This window comes from Aotus nancymaae, unplaced genomic scaffold (genome assembly GCF_030222135.1).
Source record: "Aotus nancymaae isolate 86718 unplaced genomic scaffold, 86718_ANA_hifiasm-v0.15.2.pri h1tg000067l, whole genome shotgun sequence".
Taxonomy (NCBI): Eukaryota; Metazoa; Chordata; class Mammalia; order Primates; family Aotidae; genus Aotus; species Aotus nancymaae.
Window position 1 is genome coordinate 26,542,444 of NW_026988482.1, and position 25,776 is coordinate 26,568,219.

Below are 25,776 nucleotides of genomic sequence, written 5' to 3' on the forward strand. Positions count from 1 at the left end.
AGGTTGAGGTGTGAGAATTGCTTGAACCTGGGAGGCAGTGGTTGCAGTGAGCCAAGATCATACCACTGCAGCCTGGGGAACAAGAGCAAAACTCCATCTCAAAAAAAAAAAAAAAGTTTCAGTATTTTATCTTCAATAACATGTTTTGGGTTCCATCTGTTTTCAGTCATCTTGGTGCCGTTGGTCAACTGTCTTAAACTGTAGTTCTTTCTAAAGAATTTCATTAAAGTTCTCATCGATGATGGAAGATCCTCTCATTCATGCTTGAGTGCTCCTTCCCTCCATTCTCCATCTTTCTCAGAAGCACACATTTGACCAACAGTGGAACTTCCGGGTCTTCCATTTCCGTGGAGTGGGCTGTCAGGATGGAACCTCTGTGAGTGGTCCTCTGAGCAGGGGCCTTGCTGTGCACGGATGTCACATGGTACCAGGCCCTGCCATGCCACCCAGGCCAGTCACAGAGCCCTCTGCCATCAGCCACTCTCTTGCCAACTTTGTAGGTCAATGGAGAGCCAGCTGCTCCTCCTATGGGCATATTCCAACCAGCGCCCTGCAGAGCCCACGGCCCTGCTGTCCTTGGACCAGCTAGTTCCAAGCATGGAGAAACTGCGTGGCCACTCTTGCCTTTGCTTTTGCTTTTCTGAATCTTTGATTGATTGTCTTTCAGTTTTTTCACATATGCCTGTCTTTTAGGGATTCCACATGATTTCCATTCTCTGAAGGCAACCTGACTATATTTTAGGTACTAGTACAAACTTTTGACATCAATGTATTTCCTTTCTGTTATTCCTATGAATTCACAAAGGGAGAGGAAAGCCTGACCCTGTACTCAAACATTTTGATTCATTATTTCATGAACAATTTCCAGATCTTCTGTGTGGTTATGCTTGCTTGAGGTTTGAGGTGAAAACGTTGAAGCATATATTAGCCCGTGATTGAGAATTTTTTTCTGCAGATGTTTTGTCTCCATTTTTTTTATTGAAAATTTAGTTTTCTCTTGCCCTTGCCTTTATTTTTTTCCCTTTCCTTCCTGAATCAGTCAGTCAGTCTGAAATCCTCAGGCTGGGCAGTGCAGCATAGATGCACCAGGGGGAAAGAGCGCCACCATGGAACAGAGCCCGGTGAGGGAGGGTCACAAGACAGGGGAGGAAGGCATTGGTCTAGGAGGGACCAGCATGGAACTCAGGCAGTGGGTGGAGGAGTCCACACAGGGGTGTAAGACCATACCAATAATGGTGTCATACCCAGCAGGATGAGAAGGGCATCCTTGGTGGCATAGACCGTCAGAACCTGAGCACAGTGAGGAGGATATCCACACAGAGGGTGGCCTGACCACCTCTGTGTCAGCTCAGGTTGGGCGAAGGGACATTTACCCCAATCATCAGACTAATGTGGGGAGCCACAGCCTGAGCCACGGGAAGAGGGCAATAGACGGCATGGTATATCAGAGATCAAGAGAAGTGGGCCAATGTCTCTGTGAGAGGCCAGCAGTAGCTGTGTAGAATTAGTTGCACACAGAGAAGATCAAATAAGAAAATGTATTAAAGATAATGGGAGCTAGGGGTGTCACTCTCAGGAAGAGGAGTTAGAAATACAGAAAGGAGGCCGGGCACAGTGGCTCATGCCTGTAAGCCCATCACTTTGTGAGGCCGAGGTGGGTGGATCACTTGAGGTCAGGAGTTCAAGATCAGCCCAGCGAACATGTCAAAACCCTGTCTTTACTAAAAATACAAAAATTAGCCAAGCATTTTGGTGGCTGCCTGTAATCCCAGCTACTTGGGAGGCTGAGACAGGAGAATTGCTGGAACCCAGAGGCGGAGGTTGCAGTGAGCCGAGATCACGCAACTGCACTCCAGCCTGGGCAACAGAGCCAGACTCCATCTCAAAGAAAGAAAGAAAGAAATATGGAAAGGAGAAAACTAGAGTGTATTCTTAAATTTGGTGTGGGATTGGAGCTATCAGTGTGAACTCATAGATTTCAATATAGATAAGTACAGAAATAAACACAGATATGAATGTGCATTGCTTGTGCATATGCACAAACGTGTTTCCTGGCCCTGTCCACTGAGGAGGACCCGGAGTGGGAGTACCTCAACAACAATGAGCGTGCTGCCATGTGCTCTGCTGGGCCACTCCAGCTGACCCCAGAATTGGCTGCTTTTTCCATGGTTACCAGTATTTAAAGTTTGTTTGTGACCCTTTTCCTTGTTTTGATGCTGATGCAGAAATTTTTTAGTTTTATTGAGGTACAGTTAGCAAAGTTAAATACAATATAGGTGTACAAACTTGATGTTTTGAAGATGCTAGTTTTTATGGTGCTTGACATTTACCCTGGAAGGTGGGGAACGTTAGCACCAGTTCACAGCTCAGGACACTGGGCTCAGAGAGGGGAAATGACTTGTTCATGGCCACACGGCAGTGAGAGGCAGAGCCAGGGATCAGACCGAGGTCAGAGCTTTGTGCTCTGAGACTCTGAAGACAGGACAACAGAAAGCAAGGAGAAAGACAGCAATCCTTCAGAGTGGGTATGAGAGACCCAGGCCCTAAATGAGACACAAGGAGCAGGACACCGCAAGACAGAGCAGGGAATACAGAGCTCATGCTCCGGAGCTAGAGCCTGAGACTTCTGGGCGCGTCTCAGAACATCTGGGAGCTGAGGAATGAGCTCTCCAGGGCACAGTCGTCGAAGCAGGGCTGGACATAGGCTGTGACACAGACCTCAGAATCCTCCCTCTCTGCAGGGAACCACAGAACAGGGACAGCAGTATTGACAGGCAGAGGTTCAGCCTAATCTTAACCTCTTTTTTTGTTGTTATTAATTTTTTAATTTATAATTGACAAAAATTATACATAATTATGGGGTATAATGTTATATTTCAATGCATGTATATATAATATAATGACCAAATTGGGATATTTACCATATCCATCACTTTAAACATTTATCATTTCTTTGTAGTGATAACATTCAAAATCTTGTTTTAAGAATCTTGAAATATACACTACATTGTTATTTGCTAAATGGCAAATAGATACGTGAAAAATTGTTCAACATCACTAATTATCAGAGTAATGCAAACCTTCACCTCTTAATTGGCCCTTATCATCACCTGGTCACCAGCCCCACCCCAAGCTGGCAGCATTTCACAGGAAGGGACTTTCAGAGGAGCCAGCTCTACCTGGATTGGTCCTTGCAGTAGTTGGACCATGGGAGAGAGTAAGGAAGACAAGACTGATGCCTCCTCAGCTCCTGCAGCTGTGATAACCTGAGGTCTGATACTCACCAGAGGATTGGGCTGGCAGCAAAATGCCCTCTCTCCCACCCCCTTGCCTGTGGAACCTCCCATGCCAGGCTGGTCTGGAGGAAAATGAGTCCTAGCTTCCACATGGGGCTCGAGGGCAAGGGACAGATGGGGTTTGGGGTGAGGATGAGGACTTGAGTTATGCTAACAGCTTCCAGTTTGGTCTCAGATTCTCAGATGCCAAGTATAAGGACATAGCCCCCAGTGCGCCAGGGAGACAGGATCACAGGGCTTGGTGTTGGGGGGCTCCTCTCAGTCATAGGGATTGGGGAACAAGCTCTGAGCAACTAGATCCAGACTGGTGAATTCCTGGAGAATGTGCTACCGTTGCCATGACCACCACCAGCCAGGCTTCCATTACACCCAGTCCTGGGGAGGGTACACTATTTACGTAGAATGATGTAAATATGAATGATGCTCCCTGGAGTTGGCCAATTGACAGGTCTTTGCCCTCAACTTTCCTTCCTACAGCAGACATTGCTAATCAATCACAGTCTCTGCTCAGTCTGGAAGAGGGGCCCAGAGTCCTGCTCCACATGAGGCCTCAGACAAGCCCTGCCCATTCCTCAGAGCTGGTATATGAAATGCCAAGTATCTGACATCCTTTGCTCTGCTCTGCTCTGCTTGTCAAACAGAGACTATGCAGAAAAGACCACTTCATTCCTTTATTGAGATGGGAATACCCTCTGTCACAATGCAAGGTCCTGAGCCCAGCAAGATCTCCAGCTCGAGATGCAGCTGGTTAGCCATGACTCTGTACTGGCCCTTGATGAACCCCCGGGAAGCACAGGCGCGGCACCTCCCGTAGGCCTGGATGATGTGAACAGCATTGAGCACCTGGCAATAACGCCTGCGGATGTGCCACATGTGGGCCTGGGACTGCAGTGTGACTGCTGCCCACTCCTCCCAGGAGAAGACCTCCAGCGCTGCCCGCCGCCTCTTCTCCAGAAACTTGGACAGCATCAGCCGCCACCAGCACTGAATGATGCAGGCTCTGAGGGCTGCGTGCAACAGTGCCCGACGCACCAGGGTCCCCCGCCACCAGGCCTGGATCTTGATGGCTACCATATCTTTGTCAGAGAGCTTCTTTTGGGTTTCTGGGAGCTTTCAAGAGAAAAGAGGGACCTTCAGAGAATGCTCCCCACTGGCTTCAGCCCTGGGGTGTGTCAGGAAAGGCCCTGATTCCCTATCAGCAACTGTCCCTTTTTCTGGAATTCAGGAGCACTGGGGAGGGCACCGGCTGGAACCAGAAGACCAGGTAGGTGTCCTGCCTCTGCCATCCTCTGGTTGATGGCCACAAGCACATCACCTTGCCCCTGGGTCTCAGGTCCCCATCATGGGGCACACCTGCCCAGTTTTCCATGGACCTAGTTGACCAGCAAGGACACTGTGATATGGAGTCAAAGGGTTACCATGTTCCACTCAGGCCTTACCCTTCCTTTCAGACTCCTCCTACCTGCCGGAGAAGTGACATCCTTTGCCAGCCCTGCCCTCTCATCCCTGACTCCAGCTCATAACCTCAGCCTGTTCTGTCCCTCTATCATATCTGAGAACTAAACTCTGATATTTTTTATCATGCCCGGATTCCTGTCTAAAGGGGTCTGGGGAGTCATGCCCTACAAATCATAAATTCTCATCAGATGGATTTGATTTAACCCTATATATTGTGACTTACTTTCCAACCTGACCCTGGCATAATAACATTATGAGACAAGGAAGAAAAATACTTTATCCCAAAACATGTTTCTTTGCCAAATTTTGAAATGGCCCTCCAAAGCTGTTCTTTGTGGGGGATAATTTGCATCTGTAAAGAATCTCTATTAACATAACTAGATCTTTTTCCTCCAGACCCACCCTCCCAATCCCGAAGAGATTTACTAAGGTCTGAAAGGGAAACATTGCTCATCTGTCGTCTCTAAGGGCAGCCACTATAACACTTCAAAGGAACTTTGGTCTCCACAATTTTTTATCTTAACCTGAATGTTCCCTTTCTATGAATTCCAGGTCTTTAGACAAACTCAACCAATTGTCAGTCAGAGAATGTTTAAATTCACCTACAGCCTGAAAGCACTGCCCTTCCCCCACCACACCTCCCTCCCCGCCCCCACCACTGCTTTGAGTTGTCCTTTCTGGACACCTTTCTGGACCAAACCAATGTATTTCTTAAATGTGTTTGATTGATGTTTCATGTCTCTCTAAAATGTACAAAACCAAGCTGTGCCTCGACCACCTCGGGCACATGTTCTCAGGACTTCCTGAAGGCTGTGTCGTGGGCCATGGTCACTCATATTTGGCTCAGAATAAATCTCTTCATATTTTACAGAGTTCAACTCTTTTCGTCAACATGTTGTTAGGAACAAACAGTTCCTCCTCAAAAGATTTCACTCCCTTGTCCTTTGTTCTATTCTATAAGTAATCTTTCTTGCCTAACCTGCCAAGCTTGTAACCGACCTACACTGCCCTGCTTTAAGTCATTAGGTACAAACAGTTAACTTCCTACTTCTTTGTCCTGTTCTAAGCCTGTACCCAACATCCCTCCCTTATTTAAAAAAATTGCTAAATCTAGCCAATTGGGATCAGTTTAAATTGTGCAGTCTGACCCCACCCACAGGGGGAGCACACAGAAACAGGGACTGTGCTAGGAAATAAGAATGCCTTCTTTCCGTTGTTCAGTGTGCTTTTGCCACTGCCTTGTATACAAGAAGCACCCTTCTGCACATGTAATTTGGCCTTGCTAAGAAATCCTTGGTTTGAGTGCTCATTTTCTTTGTGACTCCAAGCTCTTATTTCCAACAATTTTATAGTATTAAAAGTTCCCCCACCCCAAAGTTCTTCTCTTCTCCATCATCATTTTTCTTAACTTTCACATTTTAAATCTTAATTCACAAACACCGTATATGCACAAGCTCAAACATGCACGCACACACACACACACACATGCACGCACACACTTCTGACTGAGCCCAGCTTCCCATATCACAGTCATTCCATTCCAAAAGCACAGCCCCCACATCCCCAGCCCCAGCCCCGTGTGGTTTGGGAGGTCGTACTTTTTCTAATTTCTCACTGGCATTGTCCACTGTCTGTGTCTCAACCAGAGCTGGAGTTTTAGCCTGAAAAGCAAATGGGGAAAGAGGACTAACAAGATTGAGTTTATTTCTCTTCTTAGCTCAGCACCATGCAAAATACACTAGCCACAAGCACTAGGACATAGGATCAATGATATCCAAGTCAGGGCTCCTCCTACCTCTGCCTTCGACTTTGCTCCTAAGGACAAAGGGGTCGGCGTCTCCTTCTGCTGAGGCTTATCTCTTTTTGAGGGCTCCTTCGTCTTTGGGGGCTGCTTCTCCTCCTGCAATCAGCATTAGGGGAAAGGCAAGAGTGAGGCTGCTGTCCCTCCCTCTCCATTCAGTATGGTAGGCATCCCCAGCTTCCAGGACTTCTCAGAGTCTTCAGTGTCAGGTGATCCCTTCATCCTGAGAGATCTATGGGGACATCTCTAACAAGCTGGTGTGTCTGGCTTTCTCTTACCGTTGTTCACACATGAATTGGGTGTAGATGGTTCAAATCCCCTCAGGTCTGTGTTCATCCAGCCATAGCACAGGCAGGAATGGTAGAGGAAGAAAGACCTGTGATGTCATAATGATACCTGTTACTCAGGCACCAGATGGTACCTAACAGGTGAGCCCCCTCCAAGGGAAAGAGGGAAAGACAAAAGCGCTGCCCATTCTTTTCTGCCAGAAATGGCCAAAGCCCTGACTTCAAAGGCAAGATGCCAGAAATACTGGCCCATTGATGTAAAGGTTTATAAAAAGCTAGTCATTGGTAATAACATTTAATTGAAAACACTTGGCTGGGTGCAGTGGCTCATGCCTGTAATCCCAGCACTTTGGGAGGCCAAGGCAGACAGATCAACTGTGGTCAGGAATTCAAGACTAGCCTGCAAAACCACATGGGCGGAGCTGCCCAAGACCATGGGAACCCACCTCTTGCATCAGCATGGCCTGGATATGAGACACGAAGTCAAAGGAGATCATTTTGGAGCCTTAAGATTTAACTGCACCACTAGATTTTGGACTTGCATGGGGCCTGTAGCCCTTTTGTTTTGACCAATCTCTCCCATTTAGAATAGTTGTATTGCTCAATATCTGCACCCCATTGTATCTAGGAAGTAACTAACATGCTTTTGATTTTACAGGCTCATAAGCAGAAGGGACTTGCCTTGTCTCAGATAAGACTTTGGACTGTGGACTTTTGAGTTAATGCTGAAATGAGTTGAGACTTTTGGGGGGACCATTGGGAAGGCATGATTGGTTCTGAAATGTGAGGACATGAGATTTGGGAGGAGCCAGGGCAGAATATGGTTTGGCTATGTCCCTACCCAAATCTCATCTTGAATTGTAACTCCCACAATCCCCATGCGTCATGGGAGGAACCTGGTGGGAGGTGATTGAATCATGGGGGTGGATCTTTTCTGCACTTTTCTTGGGATAGTGAATGAGTCTTACGAGATCTGATGGTTTTTAAAATGGGAGTTTGCCTACACAAGCTTTCTTTGCCTGCTGCCATCCTTGTAAGACATGACTTGCTCCTCCTTGATGTCCACCATGACTATGAGGCTTCCCCAGTCATGTGGAACTATAAGTCCAATTAAACCTCTTTATTTTTGTAAATTGCCCAGTCTTGGGTATGTCTTTTTCAACAGCATGAAAATGGGCTAATAGAGGGTGTGACAGGGAAAGTGTGATATGTGTTCATTTGAGAAGGATAATAGGGTACAAGCCCTTGTTGTAACACTAGTCAGTTTTTTACTTTCCCCAACTCCCAACACTCCCCTACACCTTCCCACAGCCCAACACAACACACACATAGTCATGACAGCCTCGTGCTTCATTATCTGGAAGAATAATCCCCAACCTCCTCACAACCTAAGTAGTGGGCCTCAGCTTTTTGAGAGATAAGAAGACAGAAAAGGCCAGGTATGGTGGCTCACACACACCTGTAATCCCAGCGCTTTGGGAGGCCAAGGCGGGTGGATCACTTGAGCCCAGGAATTTAAGAGCAGCCTGGGCAACATGGCAAAACCCTGTATCTACAACAAATACAAAAATTAGCCAGGCATGGTGCTGTGCGTCTGTAGTCCCAGCTACTTGGGAGACAAGCAGTAAAAATCACCTGTGCCCAGTGAGGTTGAGGCTGCAGTGAGCCATGATCATATCATTGCACTACAACCTGGGTGACAGAGTGAGACCCAGTCTTAAAAAAAAAAAAGAGAGATAGAAAAATTAAATTCAAAATCTAATTACAGATCAGAATATATGGGGTAACCCACATCATGTGAAGAACAAAAAGCCCTGGCAACATCGAGAGAGGAAATAAGACAATACAAGGCAGGTCTGGACATGGAAGGGCTTCCCTTCAGAGGAGCCAGAAAGGAGGAAGAAATGCCACTTCATGGGAATGTCAGAGGGTTCCACCTCCAGTTAGGATGCAGAGGGTCACAAAATACTCCCACAGCAACTGCACGATAAAGAAACACCTGACAAACTTAAAACATGGCATAGCAGTCGGTATGGAACATCTAAATAAACTGAATTCTAGAGTAGGACTGTCCCTCTCTAGTTGCACAGGGATTAGTGGCTGCTTTCACGCCTGTGGATATGTGCCAAATCTCTGGACACAGGGACCTGCAGGAATGAGCCTGCCATATGCAGAGAAATGCTGCTGTGATGGGGAGAAACCAGCTGAACTTTCAATGGCTGCATGTGAGCTGTGAGGCAACTTGGAATCTGGGAAAGCCACACACACACACACACACACACACACACAGTCCTCTGCTGCCATCATTCCCTCCAATGGGACATTTTCTGCTGGATCTGCAGCAGCAAAGGGAGCCAGGGGCTGGCCTGGACAGCAGAGAGAGCTTTCTCAAGTCTCACAGTGCCAAGATTCCACACTTTTGCTGGAGAAAGGAGTCTGAGCCCATCCTCAAGACATTTGAAACTGAGGGGAATGCAAGCCAACCAAAGTGTCAACACAGCCCCAACCTAACTGAACTGTTGATTAGTTGAAAAATGGCCTACCCTAGCCTCTACCGCTTTTATCCAGTGTTTGCATAAAATCTTAAAAAGAAGACACTTGAAGAGCAGAAAAATGATCTGTAATCAAAAGGAAAAAATGAATAGAAGCATACTCACAGATGATTCAATGTTAGAATTAGCGAAGACTTTGAAACAGCAAATATGATATAAATATACATATAACAGAAAAAGAATTTAGAAGTAAAGGTAGAAAAAAATGAAAAAAGGGATAGAGAATTTTGGCAGACAAATGAAAGCTCTAAAAAACAGAATAAAAGAAATGCAATTTTTTTTTCTATTTAGAGAGACAGGGTCTTGTTATATCAGCCACCTTGGTCTCAAACTCCTGAGCTCAAGAAATACTCCTGCCTCAGCCTCCTGAGTATCTGGAACTATAGGCACGTGCCACCATGCCCAGTTCTGAAATTCTAAAACTGAAAAATACAATGCCCAAAACGAATAGTTCACTAGAGAGAGTAGCAAAAGAAAGGATTATCAAACTCAAAGGCAGGTCAAAAAATTATATAAACATGATAAAGACAAAGAAAACTACATATAGGTACAACAATAAAACTGATTAAATAATCAAGGGAAAAGAAAATTGCTTTTAAAACCCAGGTGGTTCACCCCTATAATCCCAGCACTTTGGGAGGCTGAGGCGGGCAGATCATTCGAGGTCAGGAGTTCGAGACCAGCCTGGCCAACAAGGTGGGAAAACCCAACTCTACTAAAAATACAAAAATTAGCTGGGTGTGATGGCATGTGCCTGTAATCCCAGCTACTCAGAGGCTGAGGCATGAGAATTGCTTGAACCTGGGAGGCAGAGGTTGCAGTGAGCCAAGATCGCGCCACTGTGCTCCATCCTGAGCAACAGAGTAAGACTCTGTCTCAAAAAAAAAAAAAAGAAAAAGAACAGAAAAAGAAACCAGAGGTGGCTAGGTGTGGTGGCTCATGCCTGTAATCCCAGCACTTTGGGAGGCTGAGGCAGGTGGACTGCTTGAGGCCAGAAGTTCAAGACCAACCTGGCCAACATGGCAAAACCCCTTCTCTACTAAAAATACAAAAATTAGCCCGGCATGGTGGTGCATGCCTGTAATCCCAGCTATTTGGGAGGCTGAAGCATGAAAATCACTTGATCCCAGGAGGTGGAGATTGCAAGATCATCTTTTCACATTTCTTTAAAATACCATTGAGTCCAGTGCTGGCAAGGTGAAGCAAGTACACTATAGAAAATTTTTCCAGTGATTACAATGGAAAACTCTGGACAGAATACAAAAAGCAACTAGACTCTGAAAAGTGAACAATAGCACACAGATTGGGGAAGAAAGTCAAATGTGAAGAACTATCAGTTCCAGTTTCCAAGTCAAAATGCAGAACTGCACACAAGTGTAGGCAATAAATAATCCAAAAGAAAGTCCTTATTTTGGGTCAGAGGATCAGAAAAAGACACTTCCTTGTGCTAGGGAATATGGACAGCATCCCTACTCTTCTCTCTGTGTTTCCTCTTGGCCCTACCCCAAACCAGGCCCAGTCACAGAACTGCACTGTCACAGTGTTGGTGCTATGGGCATGTGAAAAATCATCTCCCTGACTAGAGAAAATGTACAAAGGGATGGGACCCCTGTAGTCTGAAAGAAGTCATTTTTTTCTCATTTCTTTTGCCACTTCGCCCTGAAGGCAGCTCTAGTCACATGGAACTGCATAGAAGTGTGGTGGTCTAAAACTCTGAGACAAATCCATATTTCTGGACAGAGGAATCAAGAACATAATCTCTAGGAGTGGAAGAATGAGGAAAGCCCAGAAAATATGGGAAAAGGAATCCCATAATTCTATGTATAACAAACACATGTCTCAGCCTCATGCCTTAGCTGCACATTTTAAATCAAAAATAAAATTCTAAGCCGCTCAACCACCTGAATGAACCCCTCCTCTTGGCCAAGGGCACTCCAGAGCTAACCTGTAAGACTAGTTCAGGCCATGATAGCAAGTGGGAGTCAGACATGCCTCTGTGCTATTAATATCAACACAGACCTTAAGAATGATAGAACAGACTCTTTAAGTCTGATAAGAAACATATACAATCCATTTTCTCTGAAGCCTGCTACCTGGGGCCTTCATCTGCATAATAAACCCTTGGTTTCTGCAACCTCTTATCATAACCCAGACATTCCTTTCTATTGATTCCAAGTTTTTACATAATAACCAATTGCCAATCAGAAAAATCTTTAAATCTGCCTATGACCTGGAAGCCCCCACTTCTAGTTGTCCTGCCTTTCCAGACCACACCAATGTACATCTTACATGTATTGATTGATGTCTTATGACACCCTAAAATGTATAAAACCAAGTTGTAGGCCCACCACCTTGGGCACAGGTCGTAGGACTTCCTGAGGCTGTGTCACAGCATGTCCTTAACCTTGGAAAAATCAACTCCTAAACTGAGACTTGTCTTAGATACTTTTGGTTTACAGCATCCTTTGAAAAATGAACTACAACAAAAACCACTACCAGGTCCCAAACTAAGCCCTATGTAGCACATGCAAGGCAGACCCAAACAGCATGTAAAAGACTTTGAAAACTGACACTGACATTAGAGTCATCATCCACAGAAATCAAGACAAAGCTCTGGTCTTTATGTAGCTGATTTATCTGCTAAAATACAAAGTAAACATTGTCCAGAGATGTAATATTTAAACTGTCTAGGATGCAATCGAAAATTACTCAAAATATGAAGAGCCAGGAAAATCTGATTAATTCTCAAAGGAAAAGACAATTAGTTCTTGCCATTCCCAAGTCACTCAGATGTTGGAAGTATCAAAGACTTTAAAGCAATTATTGTAACCATTATCCGTGAAGCTGTTGGATACAGTGAGTTCCTCTTCAAAAGTTCCACTTGTTCAACTCCCTCGTTCTTTGTTCTCTATTTTCAAAGCCTAACTTCCTTGATCTTTGTGCCACCTTGCCCCTAGTTACAGCAAATAACCTTCCAATTGTTCCCAATCTGTAACCCACATCTGTTCCTTATTTGTGCCCTTAGTTCTGAAACTACTCTTCCTGCTGCTATAGCCCCACCCCTGCTCCATTTGAAATAGCCAGTCGAGCTCATATTAGATTGTGTGGTCCAACTCCAGCCAATGGGGACCAGACACAGTACCAGGGACTAACTGCATTAGGGATAAAAACCCCTTCCCTCCTTTGTCTGGTGTGCTCTCACAGCAGCCAGAAGAGCAAGCAGCATACTTCTGCAGAAGTAAATTTGCCTTGCTAAGAAATCCTTCATTTGAGTGCTTATTTTCTTTGCGACTCCAAGCTGTTATTTCCAACAAAGCAAAGGTGAATCCTTTATAAGTGACTGGAAAGATAGGAGCTCTCAGCAGAGAAGTAAAATAAAACAAAAATATAACCAGGGCCCTGCCTTCCCTCTCCCTCCAGAGGGCAGGTAGGTCCACTAAAAATTTAAAAATAAAGAAATACAAGTGAATCAAATTTTTAGAACTGTAAAATACAATCAATATCTGACATAAAGAATCCACTGACAGGCTCACTGGAAGAATGTCAATGACAGAAAATCTGTCAGTGAATTTGAATATAGAACAATTGAAATGAGCTACTCTGAACAACAGAGAAATAAAGATTAGAAAAAATAATAAACAGAGCCCCGGAGAACTGTGAAACAGTATCAAAAGTCTAACATTCGTGTTGTTGAAGACCTAGAAGGAAAGGAGAAAGAAATTTGTCCAAAAAAGTCGTTTGAAGAAATATGGCTAAAAATTTCCCAAATTTGGTAAAAGGCATAAATCTACAGATTTAAGAATCTCAGCAAACACCAAAAAGGATATAATCAAAGAAAACCATGCCCAGATACATTATAATCAAACTGTTGAAAACCAAAGACCAGAAAAAGAAAGAAAAGAAAAGAAAAAACACCTTAAAAGCATCCAGAGAAAAAACGATGCATTACTTATAGGGAAATAATGATTCAAATGACTGAATTCCTCATCAGAAATCATGAAGACCAGAAGACAGTGGAACAACATCTTTAAAATGCTTATTTGACTCTTCTCATGGACAAATAAATAAATAATAAAATAAAATGCTTAAAGAGAACTGTCACCCAGAATTCTATATCCAGGAAAAAAATCATTTTGGAATAATGGTTATATGAAGACAATCTCAGATGAAGGAAATAAGAGAATTCATTGCCAGCAGAACTGTTCCTAAAGAAATGCTAAAGGAAGTTAGGAAGAAGAGAAATAATACCAGAGGGAAACTTGGAACTTCAGGAACGAAGGAAATACAACAGAAATGATTTTCTAGGTAAATATAGTAGACTGAAAGAAGTAGTCTTTTGAGTTCTTTAGAATATGTTTGACTGTTGTTATAGCATTGTCTGGTGGGGCTTTCAAAGTATGCAAATGAAATACACATGGCAACTATTACATAAGAGGGGAAGATAAAGGGACTTGTGTGGTTGTAAAGTTTCTACATTTTACTTGAAGAGATGAAGTATCAATTCTAATAGGTTGTGAAGGTATGCTATATGTATAAATATGTAGTCATCCTGAGATAAAACACTAAAAAACACAACGAGACATATTCAAAAACCCAAAAGGTAAATTAAAATGGAACATTAGGGGCCAGGCATGGTGGCTCACGCCTGTAATCCCGGACTTTGAGAGGCCGAGGCAGGTGGATCATGAGGTCAAGAAATCGAGACCACCCCGGCCAACATGGTGAAACCCCACCTCTACTAAAAATGCAAAAATTAACCGAGCTTGGTGGCAGGCGCCTATAGTCCCAGCTACTTGGGAGGCTGAGGCAGGAGAATTGCGTGAACCTGGGAGGCGGAGGTTGCAGTGAGCCGAGATTGCTCCACTGCATTCCAGCCTGGAGACAGAGTGAGACTCTGTCTCAAAAAAAAGGAACACTAAAACATATTTAAATAACCCAAAAGAAAAAGAAATCAGGAATGGAGAACAGAAGGAGAAAATAAACAACAGAGGAAATTCACAGAAAACAAATGATAAACTGTAGTCTTAAGTGATATCAATAATAATATTAGGCCGGGCACAGTGGCTCACGCCTGTAATCTCAGCACCTTGGGAGGCCAAGGCGAGCGGATCACTTGAGGTCAGAAGTTCAAGACCACCCTGGCCAACCATAGTGAAATTCCATCTCTACTAAAAACACAAAAATTAGCTGGGCGTGGTGGCATGCACCTGTAATCCCAGCTACTTGGGAGGCTGAGGCAGGAGAATCACCTGAATCATGGAGGCAGAGGTTGTGGTGAGCTGAGATCGTGGCACTGCACTCCGTCCTGGGCAACAGAGCAAGAGACTCTGTCTCAAAATAATAATAATAATATTATTATTATTATTACATGTAAACAGTCTAAATACACCATTAAAAGAGAGGTAGTAACATATTGGCTTTTTTAAAAAAGACAAACCGTGTGCTCTCTATAATAAATCTACTTAAAATGTAATTATATAACCATGTTAAAAGTAAAACAAGTACTTAATGCACAATGAAAATAGTTAAAATTGTAAATTTTATGTTTCTTTTACCTCAATAAAAAAATTTAAGTAAAAAGATGGGACTTGCATTTCTGGCCAAGATGGAGTAACAGTAACCGGATTTACTCTCCCACCTGAAACAACCAAAAACTAGACAAAATCTAGAAAACAATGATTTTTAAGATTCTAGAAACCAAGCAGTGAAGGACGGTGATTCCCAAGAGAAAGGAAACAACTGAGATTTACTGCCTGGAGAGTTTCCAGGCAACTGTGCGGGAAGCGGGAGCCAAAGAAGATATCTCAGCGGTAAGTAAGTATGTGTATAGATACTCAAAATCCTTAGTAATTAGGAAATGTAGACTAGAACTATAAACTAATATGGCCCACATATTAAAATGCCTACAATTTAAAAGACGCATGCCAAGAGCCCGTAAGGATGTAGAGCAACTTGAACTCTTTAGATGGGACCGAACTCGTACACACTGCTCATAAGAATGAAAAATGGTACAACTGTGCAAAAAGTTTGACAGTTCTTAAAACATTCTGCATATACCTACCATGTGGCCCTCCTATTCCAGCCCTCAGTATTTTTCTTTTTTTTCCCCCGTGGTATTTCAGGAAGTCCTACGTATTTACCCAAGTGAAACAAGAGCGTATGTGTACATAAAGACTTGTACACTCATGTTCATAGCAACTTTATTTGTAACAGACAAAACCTTAAAACAACACAAATGTGAACACATAAACAAAATATAGCACACCCATTCAATGAGACACAAATTATTCCACAATAAAAAGGAATAAACTCTGGATATATGCAGTAAGAGGGCTTAATCTCAAAGTAAGTTTTGTTTAAAAGTATACAGATTAAAAGAATATATCCTAAAATATTTATCATCTCTTTGTGTTGAGAACATTTCAAATCCTCCAACTATTTTGAAACATACAATAAATTCTTTTTTTTTTTTTGAGACAGGATCTCACTCTGTCACCCAGGCTGGAGTGCAGTGGCTTGATCTGGGCTCACTGCAACCTCCGCCTCTTGAGTTCAAGCGATTCTCATGCCTCAGCCTCCCAAGTAGCTGGGATTACAGGCTTGCACCACCATGCCTGGCTAATTTTGTACTTTTAGTAGAGATGGGGTTTTGCTCTGTTGGCCAGGTTGATCTCGAACTCCTGACCTCAGGTGATCTGCCCGCCTCTACCTCCCAAGGTGCTGGGATTACAGGTGCGAACTACAGCACCCAGCCACATGCAGTAAATCCTTAACTATAGCCACCCTACTGTGCTAACGCTTCAACTTATTCCTCCTAGCTAACTGAATTTTTGCACCCATTAACCAATATGTCTTCATTCTTCCTCATCCCCCACCCTTTCCTGCCTCTGGTAACCATCATTCTACCCATGAGACCAATTTTTTTAGCTCCCACATAGGAGTGAGAAAATGTAATATTTGCCTTTCTGTGCCTAGCTTATTTCACTCAATATGTCTTCCAGTTCCATCCAGGTTGCTCCCAAATGTCTGAAGTGATGGATATCCCAATTAACTTGACTTGATCATTATACATTCTATGCATGTATTAAAATATTACATGTACCCCATAAACATGTACAACTCTTCTATGTCAGTAAAAATTGTATATATCCTATAGAATTCATTGGTATAAAATTCTAGAAAAATACAAACTAATCTAAAATGTCAGAGAGCACATCAGTGATTTCCTTAAGATGGAGGTGGGGCTTCAGGAGGGGTGAGAGGAGGGGAACATGAGAAGACATTTAGGAGTGATGGATTCTAAACACAGCCCAGGCCGCATGCAGTGGCTCACACCTGTCATCCTAATGCTTTGGGAAGCCAGGGCAGGCAGATCACTTAAGCCCAGGAGTTCTAGATTAGCTGGGCAACAAGGTGAGACCCTGTCTCTGTATAAAACAATACAAAAGTTAGCCAGGCATGGTGGTGCATGCCTGCAGTTCTAGCTACTCAGGAGGCAGGAGGATCACCTGCGCCCAGGAGGAAGAGGTTGTAGTGAGCTGCACTCCAGCCTAGGCAACAGTGAGACCGTCTCAAAAACAAGCAAAAGAAAACCACAGCCCAAACCTAGCAGATTAACATAAATCCTCACACTAAAGGCCTATTTACCTCAGTTTCTGATGCGTGTCCAGCTTTTTCTTTTCTTTTTTTAGAGACAAGATCTTGTTCTCTTCTCCTAGGCTGGAGTGTAGTGGCACAATCATAGCTCACTGCAGACTCGAACTCCTGGGCTCAAGCAATCCTCCCACCTCAACCTCCTGAGTAGTTAGGACTACAGGAGTATGCCACCAGGCCATGCAATTTTTTGGGGGGGGATGGGGTCTCACTATGTTGCCCAGGCTAGTCTTGAACTCTTGACCTCAAGCAATAATCCCACCTCAGCCTCCCAAAGCACTGGGATTACCTTCTTCCAGGTAGAAGCCACCACACCCAGTCCACCTCCAGCTTTCAACACAAAACTACAAGCATGACAAAAGGCAAAACATACCACACAAAACATAATTTGAAGAGACAAAACACTCATCAGAATCAAATTCAGATATAACACAGATATTGAAATTATCAGACAGAGAAATGTAAGTAAATATGATTATTGTGTGAAGGGCTCAAATGGAAAAAGTAATGCAAGAATGGATGGGTAATATAAGTAGAGAGATGGAGACTCTAAGAAAGAATCAAAAGGAAAGCTAGAAATTTAAAAACACAGTAACAACAGAAATGAAGAATGTCTTCAGTGGACTCACCTGTAGCCTGACATGACTGAGAAAAAAATCAGTGAGCTTGAAAATATGCCAATAGAAACTTCCCAACTAAAATACAAAGGGAAAAAAGACAATGTATCCAAGAACTGAGGGATAATTTCTAAAATGTGTAATATATGTGTCATTGGAATACCTAAAAAAGAAGAGAGAACAGAGCAGAAGAAGTATTTGCAGAAAAATTGGCCAAGAACTTTCCAAATTAATGGTAGATACCAAACCATAGATCCCAGAAACCCAGAGAACACCAAACAGGATAGATATCAAAAATGACACCGATGCACATCGTATTCAAATGGCTGAAAATCAAGACAAAGAGGAAATGTTGAAAAGCCAGGGGAGTGGAGAGGAACACCTTACACACAGAAGAGCAAAGATAAGAAATACAGCAAACTTCTCATCAGAAATCATCTGAGCAAAGGAGAGTAAAGTGTTTGGCATCGAAAGAAAAAAAAAATGCTGGGATTACAGGCATGAGCCACTGCACCAGGGCTGGGCACGGTGGTTCACACCTGTAATCCCAGCACTTTGGGACGCTAAGGCAGGAGGATCACTTGAAGCCAGGAGTTTGAGACCAGCCTGATCAACATAGCGAGATCCCATCTCCACAAAAAATAAAAATAAAAAAATTAGCTGGGCATGGTGGTGTGCACCTATAATCCCAGCTGAGGCAGAAGGAACACTTGAGCCCAGGAGTTACTGCAGTGAGCTATGATTGCACCACTGCACTCCAGCCTGGGTGACACAACTCCATCTTAATTAAAAAAAACAAAGGAAAAGAAAAGAAATTGACTTTGATGTTTAAAACTTTCTAATAAAGAAAATTCCAGATAAAGATGGCTTTGCTGGCATATTCTACCAAACATTTAAAGAAGAAATAGCACCAGTTCTATACAATTTCTTCCATAAAATATAACTGAAGGGAACCATTTTCAAATAGCTTTAGAGAGCAGAATTACCTCGATATCAAAACCAGCAAAGACATTACAAGAAAATAAAACTATGTTCCTCATGAACATAGAAAAAAAATAGCAAAATATTAGCTAATCAAATCTAGCAATAAACAAAAAGAATAATACACCACTACCAATTGGGATTATTATAGGAATTCGAGGAAGTTTCTATATTCAAAAAAAATCAATCGATACAATCCATCATATAAGCAGATTAAAGAAAAAAATCACATAAGTAGGCTGGACGCAGTGGCTCACTCCTGTAATCCCAACACTTTGGGAGGCTGAGTCAGGCAGATCGCCTGAGCTCAAGAGTTCAAGACCATCCTGGCCAACATGTGAAATCTGTCTCTACTAAAAATACAAAAATTAGCCGGATGTGGTGGCGGGCACCTGTAATCCCAGCTGAGGCTGAGGCAGGAGAATCGCTTGAACCTGGGAGGCAGAGGTTGCAGTGAGCCAAGACTGTGCATTGCAGTCCAGCCTGGGCAACAGAATGAGACCCTGTCTCAAAAAATAAATAAATAAAATAAAAATAAATAAGTTGGCCGCATGCCATGGCCTGTAATCCCAGCACTTTGGGAGGCCAAGGTGGACAGATCACCTGAGGTCAGGAGTTTGAGATCAGCCTGGCCAACATGGTGAAACCCTGTTTCCACTAAAAATGCAAAAATTAGCCAGGTGTGATGGTACATGCCTGTAATCCCAGCTACTTGGGAGGCAGAGACAGGAGAATTACTTAAACCTGGGAGGCAGAGGTTGCAGTGAGCCGAGATCACGCCACTGCACTCTAGCCTGGGCAACAGAGTGAGACTCTGTCTTCCAATCAATAGACAAAAAAAAAAAATTCAACAGCAATACATGATAAAAACTCAGCAAGCTAGGAACAGAAGAGTACTTCTTCAACACCATAAAGGGATTCTAAAAAGAACTGACAGGTAAAATAATTGTTAATGGTGAAAACTAAATATTCACGCTTATGGTTGGGAACAAGACAATGGGTCCACTCTCACCACTCCTGCTCAAGATTGTGCTGGAAGTCTTAGTGCAACAAAGCATGAAAAAGAAATAAAAGGCATATGCATTCAAAAAGAAATACAAGTGTCCATATTCACGGTGATTGTCTATGTAGGAAATCTCAAGGACTCCACCAAAAGCCCTTAAAGCTAAGTGAGCTTAGCAAGATTAAAATAAGTATTTATTCCATGCTCAAAGAAAAAAAGATGTAAGGTTAACATACAAAATTTAATCATATGTCTATATACTTGTATAAATTGTGGGAAACCAAAATTATAAAAACAGTATCATTTACATTAGCTCCAAAAATATAATAATTGGATTTGTCTCACCTAATAAAACACATACGTAATAAAACATAAGCAGAATACATATTCTGAAATATACAAAATGCTGATAAGCAAAATAAAAAGACACAAATAGAAAGATATATGTCTATTGGAAAGATATATTGTGTCTATTGATTGGAAGACTCAATATAGCTAAATACTCCCCAAATTGGTCCATAAATTAAATGTCACTTGAATCAAAATCCCAAGCAGCATTTTAGAAGAGACAAGCTGATTCTAAAATTTATATAGAAAAGCAGAGGAACTAAGATAGCACAATTTTGAAGATAAAAAAAGTTGAAAGACTCACATAACTCAATTTTAAGACTTACTATAAGGCCAGGCATGGTGGCTCATGCCTGTAATCCCAGCAGTTTGGGAGGCCGAGGTGGGCAGATCACAAGGTCAGGAGTTCAAGACCAGGCTGACCAACATGGTGAAATCCCATCTCTACTAAAAATACAAAATTAGCTGGGCATGGTGGCACATGCCCATAATCCCAGCTACTTGGGGGGCTGAGGGAGGAGAATCACTTGAAACTGGGAGGCAGAAGTTGCAGTGAGCCAAGATGGTGCCATTGCACTCCAGCCTGGGTAAAAAGAGCAAAACTCTGTCTCAAAAAAAAAAAAAAAGGCTTACTATAAAGCTATAGTAATCAAAACAGTGTGGCATTAGTGAAGATTAGAAACACAGATAAATGGATCACAATAGAATGTCCCGAAATAGATCTCCATAAATATGACTAATTGCTTTTTTTCCCACAAAGGTGCAAAGGCAATTTAATGGAGAAAGAGTAGTCTTTTTTTTTGTAATGATGTTGAGATAATTGGACATCTATCAGAAAATTAAAAAAAGACTCTCAGCCTAAACTTCCTACCTTATAAAAAATTAACCCAAAATAGATATAGCTGTAAATGCAAAATGTAAAATTTTAAGAACAAGAGAAAATTTTTCGTAATTGAGTTAACCAAATACTTCTTTGATATAATACCAAAAGCATTATCCATGAAAGAAAAAATGACGAATGTGACTTCAAAATTTAAAACTTTTGCTCAGTGAAAAAAACTGTTAACAGAATGGAAAAGCAAGCCACAGAATTGGAGAAAATGTATGCAAATCACATTCTAGAAGGGATTTGTATTGAGACTATTATCAAGAATTCTCAAAATTAAATAATAAGTAAACAAACCCAATTAAAAATGGACAAAGGACTTGAACAAACACACCATCAAAGAGGATATAATAATAGCAAGTGAATGTATTGATATATGTTCAATATAATTAGCCATTAGGAAAATGCAAATTCAAACCACAATGAGCTATCTCTATGCCTCTGTTAGAAATGCTAAAATTAAAAATCCTGGCAACACCAAAAGCTGGCAAGAATGATGAGGAACTGGAACACTCACACACTGCTGGTTGGAATGAGAAAAATACAACCATGCTGGAAAATGATTTGGCAGTTTCTTATAAGGTAAACATATACTTACCAAATCGCCCAGCAATCCCACTCTTGGGTATTTGCCCTAGTGAAATTAAACCTTACACTCACGCAAAAACATGTACACAAAGGTTCACAGCAGCTTTAACTGTAATAGCCAAAAACTGGAAACAACCCAAATATGCTTCAAAAGGAGAATGGATAAACACGAACTGCTGTCATTCCAGCAGCGAAGAGGAACAAGCTGTGAATACACACAACCACTCGTACAAACCTCAGAGACATTAGGTTGAGTAATAGAAGCCACTCTCAAAATGTTATATGCTGTATAATTCTATTTATTTGACATTCTTAAAAGACAAACAACATAATACTAAAATGAGCAAAGGATTTGAACAGATACTTCACCAAAGAAGACATACAGATGGAAAATAACTGCATGAAAGATATCCAACACCATTATCCACTAGGAAATACAAATTAACACTAAAATGAGATACCACCACACATTTATTCAAATGGATAAAATTTAAAATACTGACAGTAACAAGTGTTATAAAGGATGTGGAGCGACTGGAAGTCTCCACATCCATTATAAATTGCTGGCAGGGATGTGAAATGGTACAGCTGCTCCAGAAAATAGTTTGGCAGCTTCTTATAAAGTTCAACATATGACCCAGCAATCTAGCTCCTTGGTATTTAACCTTGAGAAGTGAAAAAGTGGTCCTTGAATATTCAGAGTAGCCTTTTTTTTTTTTTTTTTTTTTTTTTTTTTTGAGACAGAGTCTCACTCTGTTGTCCAGGCTGGAGTGTAATGGTGTGATCTCAGCTCACTGCAACCTCCACCTCCCGGGTTCACACAATTCTCCTGCCTCAGCCTCCCAAGTAGCGGGGATTACAGGTGCATGCCACCACACCTGGCTAAATTTTTGTATTTTTAGTAGAGACAGCATTTCACCATGTTGGCCAGGCTGGTCTCAAACTCCTGAACTCAGGTGATCCATCCACCTCAGCCTCCCAAAGTGCTGGGATTACAGGCGTGAGCCACCGTGTCCAGCTTTGTAGCAGCTCTATTCGTAGTCACCAAAAATTTGAAACAACCCAAATGTTCATCACAATATGAATGGATAAACAAACTGGAGTCCATCCGTACAATAGAATACCACTCAGTAGGAAAAAGATGTGAAAATGTGAATGAATTTCAAAGACACTATGCTGAATTGAAAAAGACAGTCTCAAAATGTTACATACTGTATGATTTCATTCATGTGACATTCTCCAAAATACAGCTCAGTGGCTGCCCGAGGTTAGAGATGGGGGAGGTCTGACCACAAAGGGGTACCAAGGGGATTGTTTTAGGGTAACGGACTATTCTGTATCTTAGTTGTGATGGTGGTTACATGAATCTGTACATGTGTTACACTATATAACTCACAGAAAAAAAGTCAGTTTCACTGCACAATAATTTTTAAAAATTCAGAAGCCCCATATGTCACATAAAACAAGTTTAGTGTGTATAAATTTTAAAAACAACTTAAAACAATCATGATCCTCCTATTTGGGTTTAAATGAGAAGCAAAGAGATGAAGCTTCCTGCACTCCTAGGGCACAGGAAAGATCCCACATTTGGAGCCCAGGGTGGCTAGAGAGCTGGAGCACAGAATGGAGGAAGACCCAGACAGGGACGAGACTCAGGGCTGGGGCATTGCCGGATTTGATGACCCTAGAGGCAGGGTGAGTTCTGGGACCTGGAGTGCCACCAGGACCAGCTCAGCCTCTAGCCAGTGGGCAGGGAGGAGGCGCCGCAGGGGCTGAGGAGCAGAGGGAGACGCCATCTAAGGGGAGACTGGAGGGTGCGCTGGGTGAGGAGCCTGGGGTGAGCATGGTGGGGTGAGCCTCCTGGAGCTGGGGTAAGCGATGCAGCACAGGGAGCAAGACACAGGCCCCTCAGGCCCACTGTGGGTGAGCGCTGAGCGCAGAAGTACCAGCATCCTGGGGCACCATTCTCCCATCCCACCCCCACCGTTCTCCATCTCCTCTACCGGAGTTTCCCCCAGAGGTTCTCAGTGGGCCCCTTGAGGGAGGGCTGGAAAAGGGAGAAGAAAGCCAGGCTCAGCGAGGGTCCCAGTGGGACCAGCCCTCCGCCTGTGCTCCCAGCCCCATGGCCTGCAGAGGAGGGAACGCAGGGCTCCTGGGAGTGGGCTGTCTAAGGCGACCGTCAGCCCCTGCCTCCGGCATTTCTTCTGTAGCATCCCTAGCCCCATCCCCAGATAAATGACCCTCGCATGCAGCCCCTGACACAGCAGCCTCCCAGGAGGACCCAGGAGTTTACTTGGTGGATCCTGCACCTTGGGAAAGCCCCATGGCCCCCTTTATAGATCTCCACCTGATCTATATCCACCTGCGGTCCCCACCTGATCTTATACGGTCACCTTTGCTGGCCTGTCTCTTCCTTCATCTGGCTCCTTGCTGGCAGAATCTGAGCATTTTCCTCAGATGCTAAAAAGTGCCAGCAAGGAGCAAGTACTAAATAAATGCTCATTTAATGAATGAATATTATAAAGTAAAAGAGGACCAGATGCTTCTCTAGGGAGACCCAAAGCCCTGAAGTCCTGAGATCCTTTTCTCCATGCCTAGGGACAGCTCCTGCCATTGCACTTCCCTGTACCCAGTGACCCCAGTAGAGGTGGGGTGAGCAGAAAGTGACTGGGCTGGGTTTGAGGAAGCTCTGCATAGGGGATGGTGGAGTTCAGCCCTGGGAACCGGACAGCAACCAGAAGAGCCAGCATTGGAAAGGTAGGGGTGGGGAAGAGAAATGAGGCAGAGGGCTGGGCGCGGTGGTTCATGCCTGTAATCCCAGCACTTTGGGAGGCCGAGGCGAGTGGATCACGAGGTCAAGAGATCGAGACCATCCTGGTCAACACAGTGAAACCCCGTCTCTACTAAAAATACAAAAAATTAGCTGGGCATGGTGGCGCGTGCCTGTAATCCCAGCTATTCAGGAGGCTGAGGCAGGAGAATTGCCTGAACCCAGGAAGCAGAGGTTGTGGTGAGCCGAGATCGCGCCATTGCACTCCAGCCTGGGTAACAAGAGCGAAACTCCGTCTCAAAAAAAAAAAAAAGAGAGAAATGAGGCAGAGACATGATAGACTAAGAGGAGTTGAAAGGGACAGGCCACTTAGCTGGGAGCCAACCCCGTCCTGCACCAGCTATCCCTCTGTCTTACTCAACTCTGCCTCGGGTTTCTGTCCACACACTTCTCTAGTCAGGAGGCCCTGGAAAGTGGCTCCTTGAGGAAGATTCTCTTGTCTTAGACCTTTGCTCAGGTGATTTCAAGACTAGGGGTGCTCTTCCCCCAGTTCTTCCCATCATTCAGGTCTCACTGGATGTCACTTCTCCAGAGACCTTACCCCAGTCTCTGTCCTCTCACTCTGCTTGACCTCTTCATAACACTAATCATCTGGATTTGCACTGTGTCTGCTTATTTACATGCTTTATACCTCCAGAATGTAGGCCTCTTGAATGCAGGAATTTTTCTTGTTCGTTTCTGCATCACCATGGCCTAGAACAGTAGCTGGGGCATCACTGGAACACAATAAAGTGTTGTTGGACAGATGGACAGATGGACGGATGGATGGATCAATGGATGGATGGATGAATCAATGGATGGATCGACAGATGGACAGATGGATGGATATGCTACAAGGTGTGAGGGATAGTTTCCCAAGAGAAACTGGAGTTACACTTTCAGAAAGAAATGGGAATGAGTACCTGGCAGACCATGCAACAGGTATGGAAGACATATTACTGTCACCATCCCTACAAAGTGAGCCTAGCCCCCTAGAAGATGGGTTGCCAGCCCTCTTGCCTTCACCTTCCTGACTTCTAGTTTCCCTTTTGAAGTTAGGATTAATGGTAGATTCCCTGAGAATGGCTGTAGTTTGGGTGGCTCAGAGGTACAGACTGTACTTCTAGGCCCACTCTCAGGAAGGAGGGAAGAGTGGATACTGGCTGCTCATCTGTCATGCCAATCTCCTAATAGTGGCCGGGGGGCAGTCAGGTGCCGTGGCTTGTATCTGTAATCCCAGCACTTTGGGAGGCCAAGGCAGGCAGATCACTTGAGGCCAGGAGTTTGAGACCAGCCTAGCCAACATGGTGAAACTTCGTCTTTACCAAAAATACAAAATTTAGCCAGGTGTAGTGGTGCATGCCTATAAACCCAGCTACTTGGGAGGCTGAGGCATTAGAATCATTTGAACCAGGGAGGCAGAGGTCACAGTGAGCCAAAACAGTGCCACTGTACTCCAGCCTGGATGAGAGAGACCCTGTTAAAAAAAAAAAAAAT

At 43.4% G+C, this 25,776-nt stretch overlaps 1 protein-coding gene across 1 annotated transcript; it reads right to left on the bottom strand.

The window, feature by feature from the left end:
* Positions 1 to 3,959: 3,959 nt before the first annotated feature.
* Positions 3,960 to 7,339, bottom strand: LOC105722863 (IQ domain-containing protein F1). Its single transcript, XM_064366779.1, has 4 exons — positions 7,289 to 7,339; positions 6,550 to 6,654; positions 6,353 to 6,415; positions 3,960 to 4,406 (listed from the first exon to the last, which is right to left on the bottom strand). Exons 1-4 carry the CDS (start codon positions 7,337 to 7,339, stop codon positions 3,960 to 3,962), a joined length of 666 nt encoding a protein of 221 aa, XP_064222849.1.
* Between the last annotated feature and the right edge of the window lie 18,437 nt (positions 7,340 to 25,776).